Raw genomic sequence first — 18,291 nt, 5'->3', positions numbered from 1 at the left:
TTACTGAGGTTTCATGAGAAGAGCATCATGTCTGAAAAGGAATTCTGACAAACTTGCCCATAAACATAAAACAATTTTTGTATTAGTTACTGTAGCAGAATAGGCATAGTTATTTCAAATTCAAGTGTAAGATTTTTATTTGAAATTAGAGAAAGATACTTTTGCCAAGGTCTTGTTTCTACAATGAGAAGAATTGGTGTATGTATTCTATACATACTACTCTGTTGCCAAATTCAGTTTACTAACTAGAATATTAATAGCAGGCAGTTCTCTTTGAGGGTCAAATACGACTGAAGAGTAGAATTTAGGAGAAAGTACCCCTAGACTATTGGAACTAGATATTCTCCTCTATAGTTAAAGTAAATGTCCGGATGTCACTTCTTGAAGCCTTTAATTGCTTCTTTACATTGAGATTGCATGATTGTGGTTTTGAAGGAATTTTAAGGCACTTTAAAAGCCAGATTTTATACTGTTGTAGAATCAAATGGAAGTTGATATTTATATAAGAGATTTAGATGAGTTAGGGTTTCCGCTTCATTTAATTTTACTTTATTTAATGTTCTACTTGATCTCAAGAGCTTTTTATCTCCTACTTAGATTGGCTACTTCACATCTTCCTATGTCTAGCATCCTTTGTTTTTCCCTGTAACATGTTGTTTGCACAGGAATGACAGTATGTTTAGACAGGTTACTTCTTATAAAACATCTATGTAGTTGAACTTTCCCAGCAGAAATCTTGATTTGCAAATAATGTTATGGTTAGAAATTGAATTTAAGTTCAGAGGGTCATAACTGGTTTTCTAGCAGAGCTTTGGGAAAAGAGACTCTAGTATTCGTAGACACACATTCTGATTAGGGTACAAAAGGTAAATTAGCCAGATAATATTTTATTCTTGTTCTATGCCCTCAAAACAATTTAGGACCTGTTTTGCTATTGATACTTAGTTGTCCAGACTCAGAGGAATTTTGATTATTAGGATGCCTAAGAAAGGAAAGCACTAAAATAAAAGAAGCTTTTAGGAGAGTAGTCATCCTCAGTGAGAAATTGAGTGCTAGGGTGTTATTGTTTTTATGACCTGTAACATTGTATAAAAGTAGGATTTTATACATAACCATTGAAATTTTCTAATTTTCTAATTATGAACTAAAGCTTAATTTAATAGCTATGAAAATTATATTAAAATGAAATCTGTCCTCCATTTAATAAATTAGAAATTTGAAAAAATGTGACTGTCTTTCAGGTAGATTTTGAGATAGGTATTAAAATAACATATACAAAGTAAACAGTAAATACTGTGGTGAGCACTTTGTGGGTGTTGGCTTTCATTATAGAAAATACATTTGCTCTTATTCCTGTTACTATTTAGGTCGCTACACATCTCAAATCTGGAAACCTCTAGGACAAGTAATCACAGAAACTGCAAAGAAGATTTCAACCCCTGTAAGTTAAAAATGGCTTTAGTTAGAAATCTAACCTTGCTTTGATTTTTGTTTATAGGCCATTATTGATAGTAATTCAGAAAAATGTTTTGGATTTTCATACAAATGTTTGTATCATTGGCAACTTTACTTTATTGATTTAGTTTCTTTTAAGTTTCTTGGTCATGTTATTTTATATCTAAGCTTATTCCTGACTTTGACTTTTAATTACCGTATTCCTTTTAGTAGTATTACATCAACTTTGAGGTAATTTGTTTTCCTTGTTTAATTAGTATTCATTTAGTGATTGTCCTGTGCCAGGGGCTAGGCATAGCTGGTGAACAAGACAGACGTGGTGCCTGTCCTGATGGAGCTTACCCAAAAGTTGATTTCATCTTCAAATTTGAAACTAGTTCCCTCGTACCACCACACCTGGCTATCTCAAACATAAAATTATATGATTGCAACCTTGAAACCTATAGGGCTGATACATTCATCTACCAGCATTACAGCTACTCTGCTGAGCTGAATATAAGTAAAAGATGAATGATAGTAGGTGTCTAAAAAGCTATAGTGTGGTGAACTGGGTGAACTGTGGTTTGTGACCACTAGAGACCATGCAAAGAAAACTCACTGAAGCAGTACAACATAAACATTGATTTCTGGGAAACAGAAGATCTGGGATAGATCAGCTTGACTTACAGCAATTTGAGAATGAATGGCTTGTTTTAGCAAAGGCATTATAGGCTTGAGGCTTAGTTAGTCATGAACAATAACCACACTTTCAAAGGATGACATACTATATTATGACAGATAATTAAACTCGGGGTCAAAAGAACTGCAAGTGATTTTGCAGACTTATAAATGCATGTCTGTGATTAGAGGGAGCATGTGTTTATTTTCTGTTTTCCTGTTTATATTTTATTTGGCTAAAGTATTAATAGGTATTTAGCATTCATTCAATAAATGTTCATTAAGCACCTACTACATACTGGACATTATTGTGGGGAGTGGGAGGTAGTCATGAACTAGACAAAGACACTGCCTTCTAGGAGTTTACTTTTTAGTGGAAACAATTAACAAAGAAATAAGATACATAATATGTAGAGGTGTTGAAGGTAGGAGTTTAGTTTTCTTTAGAGAACTAAATCAGCGTAAGAGATTGATTCTTTAACAGCAGAGAGGAATCTATATTAGATAGGTCTGGGAAGGCCTCTCTGAGAAGATGAGGGAGCAGGCCATGTGAACATCTGAAGAAAGAGCTTTCTAGTGGGAACACTGCAAAGGTCCCAAGGTGGAAATGAATTTAGCAGCAAGAGTAACTCCAGTGGAGTATGTGGAAGGAACAGTGGTAGTTTGGGCCCAGATCACTTAGGGCCAAATAGACTGTGACAAAGATAGCAGATTTTGGTTTAAGTGTGATGGAAAGCCTTTGGAAGGTTTTGAGCATGTGGGCAACATGATTACCAATTTAGGTGATCACTCTGCCTGCTGCAAAGAGTATAGACTAGAATGAGTCAGAGGAGAAGCTGTGAAACCTGTTAAGAGGGTACTGAGATAGTCCAGGGACTTAGGTGATGGTGGCTTGACATAGTTATTTAAATGTCTTTCCATATGTTTATGTAAAGCAAATTGAGAGACTTTCAGAAATCATTTCTCTCCTGTTTATGCTGATCTTCAGTAGATATATTTATACCATAAATAGACTTGTGTTTTGTAGAACTACATTATTTAACACTGAAAGGAAAAGAGAAAGAAAATGAGAAACATTTCACTGCTCTGTGCAGGCGCACAGATACCGTAGAATAGTTTAAGAGATTATTATGGGTATCCTGAATGCAGCCCCTGCATTTTTTTCTTTTCAAAGGTGTCTTTATTTATTTATTTATTTATTGGCTGCATTGGGTCTTCGTTGCTGTGCGAAGGCTTTCTCTAGTTGTGGTGAGCGGGGGCTACTCTTCATTGCAGTGTGTGGACTTCTCATTGCGGTGGCTTCTCTTGTTGTGGAGCACGGGCTCTAGGCACGCGGGCTTCAGTTGTTGTGGCATGCGGGCTCAGTAGTTGTGGCTCGTGGGCTCTAGAGTGCAGGCTCAGTAGTTGTGGCTCATGGGCTTAGTTGCTCCACGGCATGTGGGATCTTCCTGGACCAGGGCTCGAACCTGTGTCCCCTGCATTGGCAGGCAGATTCTTAACCACTGCGCTACCAGGGAAGTCCTGGCCCCTGCATTTCTTAAGGAGAGAAAAGTGATACGTGCCCCCTTTCCCTCCCTTTTGTGGGCTTCAAGTTAAGACAAGTGCCTTTTGATAAATCTGGCCCCTTTTCCACAAAGTACTACTCTTGCAGTTTGCAGTGAAACATCTTGGAATATCTTTATCATCATCATAATTATACCTCAGTGAAGATAGGAGTTTTTAAAATACTTCTTTAAATATTAATTGTTCCAGGGAAATTGAGGAATGAAATATATACATACTTCCTCTTGGCACTGATTCCAAAAAGCCAAATTCATAAGCACAGCATTTACAGTGTTTTGATTTTGTAACTGTGTTCATTATTGAATCAAATAGAGTTACTAACAAATAGGGACTGTAGTTGTGTGTCAATAAATCCCTGTCATTCAAAAGAGAATGTTCAAGGCTCAAGTTCCCATGGGTTCTCTTTTCATTTTTTCTTAAACTTTATTCGCTTCTTTGATGCTTTAACATCATCTTTTTCTTAAATCTCATCTTTCTTTTTCTCATGCTTTTCTCCCCATTCTTCTGGAATATTGCCTAGAATAATTTTGTTCATATGGAATGCATGGAGAGTTTGTTTCTTTCCGTCTCACTGTTGTCACGTAGCTGCTGGCTCCTTGGAATCTGGTGGAGCCAGTATTAGAGGGATACTACAGAAGTCTCTGCTCAGACGGAGTCTCCGTGCCCACCTTTATACTTTCCTGCATACTCTCAGCCACATTTTTTGGTACTCTCAGACTTAGCCAGATTTTCTGGTGTTCTTTTTCCTTTGTACACTGCTTGTTTTGATTTTGATTTTCTTTTGTTTGTGCTTTTGGTTTTTAGGTTGGGGTGATTTTTGTTTGTGTGTTTGTTGTTTAGTGCTGGAAATTTGGGGGATTTTCTCTTTATTATTGATGTTCTGAAATTTCACCGGAATTTTTAGCCTTGGCTTATGTGAAAATTGCCTGTTTTTTGTTCTGTTAGATCCTCATATATTTTTTCTTTATTTTTTCCTTCCAATGTGTCTCTGCTCCTGGAACTCATATAAGTGGCCTTTCTCAGCAGTTTGGTAGATTTACTTCAACAATTTAATTGAATGAGAAGATTGGCAGTGTGCTGTGAGCACGTAGGTGGCTTATATTAACAGTCATGTCTCTTCCAAATCAAGGAGCCCAGAGGCAGTCTTGGAACCTCCAGAACCCAGGAGTGGTTGAGTACTATGTGTATTTTACTGCTTGGCATAACTGTCCCCCTCTTCAGCCCTCTGGGTTCAGTGTGATCTGTTGGTACTCGCCTTTGCTTCTCTTGGGACCTACCACCCACAGCTGGGTGCATCCCAGGCATGAGATTCTCTTTCTTGGCCTGAGGCTAAAGTGGTAGGTGGCAGGCCCTTATGCCCAATGCTAATGGAGTTAGGAATCATCTCTCTCTGCTGTTCTGGTTTAATTAATTACCCTGATGTTATTTTTTGTGTTTGTTGACTCTGAATTTAGTCAGAGGGGCTGCTAAATTGGGGCTGCTGTGATTTTTTTCTATATGTGCAGTCTTACCTGTTTTCAATCTTCCAGGATTTCTTTAAACTTTCTGGTTTGCTACTTGATCCATTTCTTGTTTTCTAGGCCTCTTATGGATTTTCCTTGTTTAAAATATCTTTTCTCATTTCACAGGCACTTTGGAAAGCAAAAGACTTTTATTATTAAGTCTGCTGTTTTGAACCAGTACCTTTTACTTGATTTTTTTTAAGTATTAATGTATATTATTGACCCAGCTGTTGTCTAATTACCGCTAATTTTTTTCTTGGGGAAAAAACCCAAGTCATTTATCTTCTTTTGAGGCTTCTGTTTTTCTATTTGTTAATTTTTCTTTTTACTTGAATACAAGTTTTTAAAATTGGACTTACATTGTTTTATGGTTAAGTGAAATTCATGGAAATAACACTAATTAAAATCATCCTGTGGCTCTATAAATCAAATAGATTATTATACATAATTAAAGTTTATAGTTTATGGTAAATGTGTTTCTTCTCTTAAGACTATGGAATGATATATTTTCCTGGTTGTTTGGAGGGCTTTTATGTTTCAAGTGATTGAGTAAATTAGCTAATGAAGACTTTAACTTGGTTCGTTTCACATCTTCTTTAATAATATATAGCACTACAGCATTCAATGTTAATTTTAGAAGGAAAATTATTTTGATTTTTGTTTATATATATTTTATAAATAAAATAATACAAAATAATAATTTGTAAGGTTCAAGGTGTGTTTCCAATAGACAGAAGAATAAATCCCACTATTTCTGTTCTTGGAAATTCTATTAGAAAAATATAACCATCTACTCCATCTGTTTGGTGTTCCTTATTGTAATCACATCTTTTTGAATTTAAACATTTCCTCGACCCACCAGTGTTATCAGAAAATAGTTCTGCATTGCCTTTGTCTGTATATCCTAATATAATGCAGTATTGGTGTATTACTTGTAAGCTTCAAAGGGCTTACAATTTCTTTTTAAAATTATGTAATGTAAAACCTAAATTCCATATGAGTGTAGAAGGCATGATTTTTTCTGAAGTAGCATGAGCAGTTGCTTTTCGTTGTTTTCTCTGTCTGCCTTTCTGTATATAGCCCCCAAATATTAAATGACTATCCTCAAAAATGATATAGCTCCTTTAGAAGGATTATGATGATTGTATATTTACTTGTAAGCTTATTTGTAAACAGGTCAGTGTTTTAGGGTATGAGCCTCATCCAGTTGCTAGACTTTAAGTAACCTTTTCTTAGTCTCCTTTTCTACCTGGAAAAAACAAAGTAAAAAATTTGCTTAGATATAATGGCTACTTTTAGGGTTAATGAGCTTTGTGAATATAGTGGAAATGACAGTTCATGAAACATCATCAATTTATGCTGAAAATTTGGAGCTCACAAAGGTAGATACTCATAGAAATATTAGGGAGTAAGGTATGCATCTAGTAAAAATTTTGATCACCTGAGAGAAACCTTAAAACCAGCTGTTCTTCCTCTGTTAAGTTTTCTATTCCTTTATATGTATTCCCCTATATATCTCTTATTCCTTTATATATTCCCCTGTGTGTGTGTGCTTGTGTATATATACATAATTTGTCCACATTAATATGTGTACTTAAACAATTTGCTTCCCTTCCTTCCCTCACAATTTGGAGGAGGGGGTGGTTTTTTGTTTTCTTCCTAGATTGTTAATTACTTGAAATTTGGAATAGTACATCATATTCCTCACAGTACTGGTACATTGATAGATTAGCATCTATGTGATAAAGGACAGAACTTCACTTGTCTCATTTGAAAAGGTCCTGGCACATAGTAGGTGCTAATGTATTTGTTGAATGAGTTAATTGCCAGGGAATTATTACCAATGGAAATTTATGACAAGCTGTTCAAAGAGAATAGCTTATACAAATGACCAGATCTGGCTCCTTAGGACTCATTTCTTAAGCTCTAATAATTTAGTTGGTTTCCTTTTAGTCCCTTTTTTTTAAAAAAAAATTGTATTTGTAACTGTGTTTATTGTTGAAAATTTAGAAAGTAAAAATAAACATGAAGAAAATAATTATTCATAATTCCACCACCCCAAAATAACATTTTGGTGTGTGTACTTTCAGATTTTGTTTTATGCAAGCATACACTTTGTTTTTCCTTAGAAAAATATGGGTTCACGTTTTAGAAACATGCACGCATTCAATCATGTGTGAATTTTTTTCCTTCTAAAAGTTGAGTTCATGCATCTTGTTTTCTCTAAGAGCTCCTGAAGAGTTGTCTCTCTTTGCTGTCTCCCATTCCTTTCCTCCTGTTCTGTGTTTTTTGTTTTTGTTTTTTTAATTTATTTTTGTCTGCATTGGGTCTTCGTTGCTGTGCGCAGCCTTTCTCTAGTTGTGGTGAGCAGGGGCTACTCTTCGTTGTGGTGCGCGGGCTTCTCATTGCAGTGGCTTATCTTGTTGCGGAGCACAGGCTCTAGGCGCGTGGGCTTCAGTAGTTGTGGCGGGCGGGCTTAGTTGTTCCACAGCATGTGGGATCTTCCCAGACCAGGGCTTGAACCCGTGTCCCCTGCATTAGCAGGTGGATTCTTTACCATTGCGCCACCAAGGAAGCCCTCTCTTGTTCTCTCTTAAACTCACTCTAATCAAACCTTCACTTCCAGTACCTTCACTAGACTTAGATTTACCAAAGGGTAAATCCAGCCGTCAGCCCTCAGTTCTTGTCTTACTTGACCTATTGGAAGCATTTGAAACTTTTTTTTTTTTTTTTTTGCTACGCGGGCCTCTCACTGTTGTGGCCTCGGAGCACAGGCTCTGGACACGCAGGCTCAGCGGCCATGGCTCACGGGCCCAGCCGCTCCGTGGCATGTGGGATCTTCCCGGACCGGGGCACGAACCTGTGTCCCCTGCATCGGCAGGCGGACTCTCAACTACTGCGCCACCAGGGAAGCCCTGAAACTATTTTTCACTTCCTCACTTTTGGCATCTGCTTTTCCTCCTCCTGCACCACTAGGCCATCACAGTTTCCTTTACTGATTCCTCTCCATCTCTGTGCCATTAAATGTTGCAGTTTCTAGGGCTCAGTCTTTGGACTTCTTATCTACACTCCCACTCTAGGTGACCTCATTTAGTCTCACACTTTTAAATACCGTCTGTGTACTCATGACTCCCAAATGTTATCTCCAGGTCAGACTTTTCCTCCACTTACATAGACATTTTTGAAACTTAATGTAACCAAAACCAATCTCCTGATATGTGTTACCCACAAGAAACAAGTAACAAATAACCACGCCTTGTCTAAGTCACTAATGGCAGTTTAGGCCAGAAACCTTGCAGTCATTTGCAGAGTGAGACAAAGTTTAGCAAGCTGTTAGTTTATTAGAGAATGCTCTTAGGATCAACAGCTCCAGGAGGCAAGAGAAGGAAGAAGAATGGAGGGATAATTTAGGCTGCAGTGCAGTCTTAGTAAAAGGCCTGAGACAGTGAACCCCCCGGGACCTCTGACGCTCAGGTGTCTCATCGTGATTATTCCGATTTGGGGCAAGAGGCCATGAAGCTAAGTGACATCACCTGGGAGGTAAATATAGCTAAGAAGTCCAAGGACTGAGCTCTGGAGAAGCACAGTGTTTATACCCTGACGTCAGCCAGTCATCAGCTAGAGACCCTCCTGCGAAGGGGGCGTGAGCTTGACATTCTTCAGCCAAGGCAATTGCTGGAGTTTGACAGCTGAGTGCTGTCTGCCAGCGGCAGCCCCAGTGTCTGCGGAGTAAGTGCCTCAGCTCTGAAGGGGGATCTGTGCAGTGTATAGCAGCGTTTACTGCATCATCTTTAGTTCCCTGCTTTTTCTCATATCCCATATTCAATCCAAGCAAATGTTATTTCTGCTTTCAAAGTACATCCAAAATCTGACAGCTCTCACCTCCTCCTCTACTACCACATTGGTCCATACCAGCATCATCTCTTGCCTAGATTACTGTTATGTCATCTTAACTGGTCTCCTGCCTGCACTCTGTACCTGTCTTTCTATTCTCTATACAGCAGTTAGAGTAATTCTTTTAAAACCAAGTCAAATCTGTTACCCCAGTGCTCTGGTTCTCCTACCACTGAGAATAAAATCCTAAATCATTTCCATTGCTTCCAAGGCCCTCCACAATCTGGCGCCTGTTATCTCTCTACTACTTCTCTCCTTGCTCAGGCCTCTCCAGCCACATTGACCTTTCAGTCTAGTCTTCTGGTCTCTTGGCCTCCCTGTCTAATATCCTGATGTCCTCCTCACGTTGTCAGCTTCTCCTCTTTCTCAGTCAGCCAGTCTAGTAGGTTAAAAAGATGTCTGTCATCTCTACAGTAAGTGACTTGGTCAAGGTTATCCAATGAGAAAATTACCGTAGAGCTTAGATAAAGTTCAGGCCTTTTGCTTCTACTGACCTGTTTTATTCCTTCAGTGTAGTGTTTATCTTGGTCATAATTTCTTGTAGAGGATTATTGTTTAGTGCTCTCCCTCCCCACCTCCCACAATTCCAAGTTGACTTCTGGAAAATACATTGCTCTTTTTTTTTTGAAAAAAATTTTTTTAAGAAGATGTTGGGGGTAGGAGTTAATTAATTAATTTATTTTGGGCTGTGTTGGGTCTTCGTTTCTGTGCGAGAGCTTTCTCTAGTTGTGGCGAGCGGGGGCAACTCTTCGTCGCAGTGCGCGGGCCTCTCACTGTCACGGCCTCTCTTGTTGCGGAGCACAGGCTCCGGACGCACAGGCTCAGCGGCCATGGCTCACGGGCCCAGCCGCTCCGCTGCATGTGGGATCTTCGCGAGCCGGGGCACGAACCTGTGTCCCCTGCATTGGCAGGCGGACTCTCAACCACTGCGCCACCAGGGAAGCCCTGGAAAATACATTACTCTTATTGCAGCTGTGTGATGGGATTGAGGTCATGCCATCTCATATGTGGAACTAATTATTTCTTGCTCTTTCTTTCCTCTATAGAGTTTTTCATCCTACTATAAAGGAGGATTTGAACAAAAAATGAGTAGGCAAGAAGCAAGTCTTATTTTAGGTGTAAGGTAGGTGTGCTGCATAAGTATTATTTTGTTCTGTGACTAAGTTTGTCTTGAAAAAGAAGAAAATGTGACAGTAAAGTTATCCTTATATTTTAAATTATGAATAGGAGGCAGAGGAGAAAATATCAAATTTTTACATTTTAAAACCTCAAATCTAAGAAATTATCCTACCACCCCTAAAAAAAATCAGGCGTATTTGTGATGTGCCTTTATTTCTTAACAAGGAACTATTGTATTTTAATACTAAAGTTCCAATGCAATTATCAAAATAACCTTTATTGTGACAATGAATTCTTTCTGGATTCAGTTTTCTAATTTGATATGTGTCATATTTTTGGGATCTGTTTCACAGTTCTTTCTTAGTTCCACAATTTGACATCTAGCATATTTCATTATATTTGTTTTACCTTAGTATCCATTTATTGTCTAACTTTGAATGGCTTGGAGAAAGTTAATGATATTATGTGATTGCTGTATATCATTTAACACTTAAAGTTAATAATACATCCCCTACCATAGATTTACCAGTATCTATATTTGTTTACCTTATGTTCCCTTAGAGCTCACTCAAATTTTTATGGGGGTTGGTTACAATATGTTAGCTACAACACATCTTATGGTGACTTAGTCAACATAATTAAGGAGAATAGATCATAAAGTCCTATATCAACAGAATTTTTAAATCTCTTTTAGATTAGCAGATACTTAAGGCCAAACATTTTGTAATTTCTTATGACTAATCAAGAAAAAACAAAATGGTGGGTAGGGGAGGAACAGCTCAATTTAGCTTGGTGCTTCATTTAAATATAAGAAGAGATGGGGGCTTCCCTGGTGGCGCAGTGGTTAAGAATCCGCCTGCCAATACAGGGGACACAGGTTCGAGCCCTGGTCTGGGAAGATCCCACATGCCGCGGAGCAACTAAGCCCGTGCCCCACAACTACTGAGCCTGCGTGCCACAACTACTGAAGTCCATTCCCCTAGAGCCCGTGCTCCACAACAAGAGAAGCCACTGCAACGAGAAGCCTGTGCACCACCATGAAGAGTAGCCTCTGCTCGCTGCAACTAGAGAAAGCCCGTGTGCAGCAATGAAGACCAAGTGCAGCCATAAATAAATAAATAAAATAAATAAATTTATTTTAAAAAATTAAAAAATAAGAAGAAATGGGCTCTCTCACTGAGAATACAAAAAAAAGAAATGATTTTAAGCAGGGGAACCAAACTAGGAAATTAGCTGTATTGCTAACTATTCTTTTCTTTAATATTATTCAGAGTGGCATTGTTATTTTTCTTGGCCCCCATATCATCCCATTCATAGTGTTGAAATGTGAATATGATGCACATTATTAAACCAAACACAAAAGTTTTTGAGGGTATCATTTAATATCATCCAAGGTACTCCTGTTTTTAGGAAAGATAATTAGGAGTTGACTTAAGATACATGGTTATAAAGTTTTATCCCATCGAGCTGGAAGCTGTACAAAATTTCACAAGGAAAATTGAGTGGCTAACAGCACAGACTCTGATAACAAGTGAATCTAGGTACAAATACCATTTTTACCACCTGTTAGGTGCGTGACTTCAGTCTCATCATTTGTAAAATACAGAAAATATTAGTTTCTACTGCATAGGGTTGCTGCGAAGATGAACACATATGAAGTTTTAGCATAAACGTAGAACTTGGTAATTACCCAATAAATATCAGGTAAGCAGACAGATCCTCGTCCTGATTCTGTCACTGAGGCACTTATTGTTAGCTTTTCTGCACTTCAGCGTCTTCATTTTTGATTTGGAATTAATAATATCTGCCTTGTCGGAATTTATAATGACATGAGTGACCTTTTTATCCACGTGCCTGCCAGATAACAGGTGCTGCATAAATGTTGGCGCCGCTCCATTCCCATCTCTGTCATGAATGCAGAAGCTAAATATTTGCCCTTAACACATTAAATAGAAAGGTGGACCTTATTTGCTTTCCTCTAGCCCTTTCTTTCAGTCAGGCGGCATTGATTTTGAGGAGATTCTCAAAGTGTGAATACATTGCTGTGGTTCCATTTTCTGTGATAAGTGAATCCAAATGATTTAGACTGCATAAACTCCCAGTCAAATGCATTCCAGGGAGCAGTTTGAAATCCCTGATCTAGGCAAAATGATATTTAATTTAAAGTTACATTTTCAATTTGTGGTGGAATTGTCTATACTGGAGATATATCAGAGCTACGTTTAATTTTTAATGCTTTGTTTAAGAACTAGGATTCTCTCATCTTGCTTAATCTTTACAAGACCAATATCAAGGAGCTTATATCCTATATTTTCTTCTAGTAGTTTTAAGGTGTTACATCTAAGTCTTTAATCCATTTTGAGTTAATTTTGGTGTGTGGTACAAGATAAAGGTCCAGTTTTATTCCTTTGCATATGACTGTTCAGATTTTCTGTTCCCAATAAACACCATTTATTGAAGAGACTATCCTTTCCCTTACTGTATATTCTCTATTCCTTTGTTGTAAATTAATTGACTGTATAGGTATGGGTTTATTTCTAAGCTCTGTTCTGTACCATTAATCTATGTGTCTTTTTATGCCAATACCATACTGTTTGATTACTAGAGCATTTGTAATATATTGATAGATTGAAATCAGGAAGTTTGATGCCTCCAGCTTTGTTCTTCTTTCTCAAGATTCCTTTGGTTATTCAGGATCTTTTGTGGTTGGTTCCATACAAATTTTAGGAATTTTTGTTCTATTTCTGTGAAAAATGCCTTTGGAATTTTGATATAAGTTGCATTGAATCTGTATAGTGCTTTGGATAGTATGGACATTTTTAAAAAATTACTTCTTCCAATCCGTGAGCACAGAATATCTTTGCATTTTTTTGTGTCTTCAGTTTCTTTCATCAGTGTCTTCTGGTTTTCAGTGTACAGGTCTTTCACCTCCTTGGTTAAATTTATTCTTCGGTATTTTATTGTTTTTGATGCAATTTTAAATGGGATTGTTTTCTTGATTTTCTGATAGTTTGTTATTAGTATATAGAAACAATAAATTATTGTACGTTGATTTTAGAGCCTGCAACTTTACTGAATTTGTTGATTAGTTCTAACAGTTTTTTGGTGTAGTCTTTAGGGTTTTTTATAGGTAAAAATGTCATCTGCAAATAATGACAGTTTTACTTCTTCCTTTCTCATTTGGATGCCTTTTATTTCTTTTTCTTGACTAATTGCTCTGACTAGGACTTCCAATGCTATGTTGAATAAAGGTGGTGAGAGTGGGCAACTTTGTCTTGTTTCTGATCTGATCTTTTCATCATTGAGTATAATGTTAGCTATGGGCTTTTCATATATGGTCTTTATTATGTTGAGGTTCGTTCCCTCTATACCAACCTTGTCAAGAGTTTTTATCATTAATGGATATTGAATTTTGTCAAATGCTTCTTCTACATCTATTGAAATGACTATGTGATTTTTATCCTTCGTTTTTTTTTTTTTTTTTTTTAACATCTTTATTGGGGTATAATTGCTTTACAATGGTGTGTTAGTTTCTGCTTTATAACAAAGTGAATCAGTCATACATAAACATATGTTCCCATATGTCTTCCCTGTTGCGTCTCCCTCCCTCCCACCCTCCCCATCCCACCCCTCCAGGCTGTCACAAAGCACCGAGCCAATATCCCTGTGCCATGCGGCTGCTTCCCACTAGCTATCTACCTTACTGCGTTTGTTAGTGTGTATATGCCCATGACTCTCTCTCGCCCTGTCACAGCTCACCCTTCCCCTTCCCCATAACCTCAAGTCCGTTCTCTAAGTGGTCTGTGTCTTTATTCCTGCTTTACCCCTAGGTTCTTCATGACATTTTTTTCTTAAATTCCATATATATGTGTTAGCATACGGTATTTGTCTTTTTCTTTCTGACTTACTTCACTCTGTATGACAGACTCTAGGTCTATCCACCTCATTACAAATAGCTCAATTTCGTTTCTTTTTATGGCTGAGTAATATTCCATTGTATATATGTGCCACATCTTCTTTATCCATTCATCCGATGACGGGCACTTAGGTTGTTTCCATCTCCGGGCTATTGTAAATAGAGCTGCAATGAACATTTTGGTACATGACTCTTTTTGAATTTTGGTTTTCTCAGGGTATATGCCCAGTAGTGGGATTGCTGGGTCATATGGTAGTTCTATTTGTAGTTTTTTAAGGAACCTCCATACTGTTCTCCATAGTGGCTGAACCAATTCACATTCCCACCAGCAGTGCAAGAGTGTTCCCTTTTGTCCACACCCTCTCCAGCATTTATTGTTTCTAGATTTTTTGATGATGGCCATTCTGACTGGTGTGAGATGATATCTCATTGTAGTTTTGATTTGCATTTCTCTAATGATTAATGATGTTGAGCATTCTTTCATGTGTTTGTTGGCAGTCTGTATATCTTCTTTGGAGAAATGTCTATTTAGGTCTTCTGCCCATTTTTGGATTGGGTTGTTTGTTTTCTTGTTATTGAGCTGCATAAGCTGCTTGTAAATTTTGGAGATTAATCCTTTGTCGGTTGCTTCATTTGCAAATATTTTCTCCCATTCTGAGGGTTGTCTTTTGGTCTTGTTTACGGTTTCCTTTGCTGTGCAAAAGCTTTGAAGTTTCATTAGGTCCCATTTGTTTATTTTTGTTTTTATTTCCATTACTCTAGGGGGTGGGTCAGAAAGGATCTTGCTTTGATTTATGTCATAGAGTGTTCTGCCTATGTTTTCCTCTAAGAGTTTGATAGTTTCTGGCCTTACATTTAGGTCTTTAATCCATTTTGAGCTTATTTTTGTGTATGGTGTTAGGGAGTGATCTAATCTCATACTTTTACATGTACCTGTCCAGTTTTCCCAGCACCACTTATTGAAGAGGGTGTCCTTTCTCCATTGTACATTACTGCCACCTTTATCAAAGATAAGGTGTCCATATGTGCATGGGTTTATCTCTGGGCTTTCTATCCTGTTCCATTGATCTATCTTTCTGTTTTTGTGCCAGTACCATACCGTCTTGATGACTGTAGCTTTGTAGTATAGTCTGAAGTCAGGGAGCCTGATTCCTCCAGTTCCTTCTTTCGTTCTCAAGATTGCTTTGGCTATTCGGGGTCTTTTGTGTTTCCATACAAATTGTGAAAGTTTTTGTTCTAGTTCTGTGAAAAATGCCAGTGGTAGTTTGATAGGGATTGCATTGAATCTATAGATTGCTTTGGGTAGTAGAGTCATTTTCACAATGTTGATTCTTCCAATCCAAGAACATGGTATATCTCTCCATCTATTTATATCATCTTTAATTTCTTTCATCAGTGTCTTATAATTTTCTGCATACAGGTCTTTTGTCTCCTTAGGTAGGTTTATTCCTAGATATTTTATTCTTTTTGTTGCAATGGTAAATGGGAGTGTTTTCTTGATTTCACTTTCAGATTTTTCATCATTAGTATATAGGAATGCCAGAGATTTCTGTGCATTAATTTTGTATCCTGCCACTTTACCAAATTCATTGATTAGCTCTAGTAGTTTTCTGGTAGCATCTTTAGGGTTCTCTATGTATAGGATCATGTCATCTGCAAACAGTGACAGCTTTACTTCTTCTTTTCCAATTTGGATTCCTTTTATTTCCTTTTCTTCTCTGATTGCTGTGGCTAAAACTTCCAAAACAATGTTGAATAATAGTGGTGAGAGTGGGCAACCTTGTCTTGTTCCTGATCTTAGTGGAAATGCTTTCAGTTTTTCACCATTGAGGATGATGTTTGCTGTGGGCTTGTCATATATGGCCTTTATTATGTTGAGGAAAGTTCCCTCTATGCCTACTTTCTGCAGGGTTTTTATCATAAATGGGTGTTGAATTTTGTCAAAAGCTTTCTCTGCATCTATTGAGATGATCATATGGTTTTTCTCCTTCAGTTTGTTAATATGGTTTATCACATTGATAGATTTGCGTATATTGAAGAATCCTTGCATTCCTGGAATAAACCCCACTTGATCATGGTGTATGATCCTTTTAATGTGCTGTTGGATTCTGTTTGCTAGTATTTTGTTGAGGATTTTTGCATCTATGTTCATCAGTGATATTGGCCTGTAGTTTTCTTTCTTTGTGACATCCTTGTCTGGTTTTGGTATCAAGGTGATGGTGGCCTCGTAGAAGGAGTTAGGGAGTGGTCCTCCCTCTGCTATATTTTGGAAGAGTTTGAGAAGGATAGGTGTTAGCTCTTCTCTAAATGTTTGATAGAATTCGCCTGTGAAGCCATCTGGTCCTGGGCTTTTCTTTGTTGGAAGATTTTTAATCACAGTTTCAATTTCAGTGCTTGTGATTGGTCTGTTCATATTTTCTATTTCTTCCTGATTCAGTCTTGGCAGGTTGTGCATTTCTAAGAATTTGTCCATTTCTTCCAGATTGTCCATTTTATTGGCATAGAGTTGCTTGTAGTAATCTCTCATGATCTCTTTTATTTCTGCAGTGTCAGTTGTTACTTCTCCTTTTTCATTTCTAATTCTATTGATTTGAGTCTTCTCCCTTTTTTTCTTGATGAGTCTGGCTAGTGGTTTATCTATTTTGTTTATCTTCTCAAAGAACCAGCTTTTAGTTTTATTGATCTTTGCTATTGTTTCCTTCATTTCTTTTTCATTTATTTCTGATCTGATTTTTATGATTTCTTTCCTTCTGCTAGCTTTGGGGTTTTTTTGTTCTTCTTTCTCTAATTGCTTGAGGTGCAAGGTTAGGTTGTTTATTCGAGATGTTTCCTGCTTCTTAAGGTGGGCTTGTATTGCTATAAACTTCCCCCTTAGAACTGCTTTTGCTGCATCCCACAGGTTTTGGGTCGTTGTGTCTCCATTGTCATTTGTTTCTAGGTATTTTTTGATTTCCTCTTTGATTTCTTCAGTGATCTCTTCATTATTAAGTAGTGTATTGTTTAGCCTCCATGTGTTTGTATTTTTTACAGATCTTTTCCTGTAATTGATATCTAGTCTCATGGCGTTGTGGTCAGAAAAGATACTTGATACAATTTCAATTTTCTTAAATTTACCAAGGCTTGATTTGTGACCTAAGATATGATCTATCCTGGAGAATGTTCCATGAGCACTTGAGAAAAATGTGTATTCTGTTGTTTTTGGATGGAGTGTCCTATAAATATCAATTAAGTCCATCTTGTTTAATGTATCATTTAAAGCTTGTGTTTCCTTATTTATTTTCATTTTGGATGATCTGTCCATGGGTGAAAGTGGGGTGTTTAAGTCCCCTACTATGAATGTGTTACTGTCGATTTCCCCTTTTATGGCTGTTAGTATTTGCCTTATGTATTGAGGTGCTCCTATGTTGGGTGCATAAATATTTACAATTGTTATATCTTCTTCTTGGATCGATCCCTTGATCATTATGTAGTGTCCTTCTTTGTCTCTTTTAATAGTCCTTATTTTAAAGTCTATTTTGTCTGATATGAGAATTGCTACTCCAGCTTTCTTTTGGCTTCCATTTGCATGGAATATCTTTTTCCATCCCCTTACTTTCAGTCTGTATGTGTCTCTAGGTCTGAAGTGGGTCTCTTGTAGACAGCATATATAAGGGTTTTGTTTTTGTATCCATTCAGCTAATCTGTGTCTTTTGGTGGGAGCATTTAGTCCATTTACATTTAAGGTAATTATCGATATGTATGTTCCTATTCCCATTTTCTAAATTGTTTTGGGTTCGTTATTATAGGTCTTTTCCTTCTCTTGTGTTTCTTGCCTAGAGAAGATCCTTTAGCATTTGTTGTAAAGCTGGTTTGGTGGTGCTGAACTCTCTCAGCTTTTGCTTGTCTGTAAAGGTTTTAATTTCTCCATCAAATCTGAATGAGATCCTTGCTGGGTAGAGTAGTCTTGGCTGCATGTTTTTCTCCTTCATCACTTTCAGTATGTCCTGCCACTCCCTTCTGGCTTGCAGAGTTTCTGCTGAAAGATCAGCCGTTAACCTTATGGGGATTCCCTTGTGTGTTATTTGTTGTTTTTCCCTTGCTGCTTTTAATATGCTTTCTTTGTATTTAATTTTTGACAGTTTGATTAATATGTGTCTTGGCGTATTTCTCCTTGTATTTATCCTGTATGGGACTCTCTGTGCTTCC

At 37.4% G+C, this 18,291-nt stretch overlaps 1 protein-coding gene across 6 annotated transcripts in view; it reads left to right on the top strand.

Moving 5' to 3' along the window:
• Positions 1–18,291, top strand: part of DNAJC15 (DnaJ heat shock protein family (Hsp40) member C15) — a 213,956-nt gene that overhangs the window by 27,527 nt on the left and 168,138 nt on the right. For all 6 annotated transcript variants that reach the window (XR_009559864.1, XR_009559865.1, XR_009559867.1 and 3 more), the window contains exons 3-4: positions 1,368–1,441; positions 10,118–10,194. Coding sequence is in view for 3 of the 6 variants with exons in the window: in XM_060288271.2 (XP_060144254.1) it covers positions 1,368–1,441; positions 10,118–10,194 (151 nt within the window). In the remaining 3 variants the exon portion in view is untranslated. The remainder of the gene's footprint in view (positions 1–1,367; positions 1,442–10,117; positions 10,195–18,291) is intronic.

Source organism: Globicephala melas, chromosome 18, assembly GCF_963455315.2.
Source record: "Globicephala melas chromosome 18, mGloMel1.2, whole genome shotgun sequence".
Classification (NCBI taxonomy): domain Eukaryota; kingdom Metazoa; phylum Chordata; class Mammalia; order Artiodactyla; family Delphinidae; genus Globicephala; species Globicephala melas.
The sequence above is the reverse complement of the archived record's forward strand: the minus strand, read 5'-3'. Positions and strand labels throughout refer to the sequence as shown.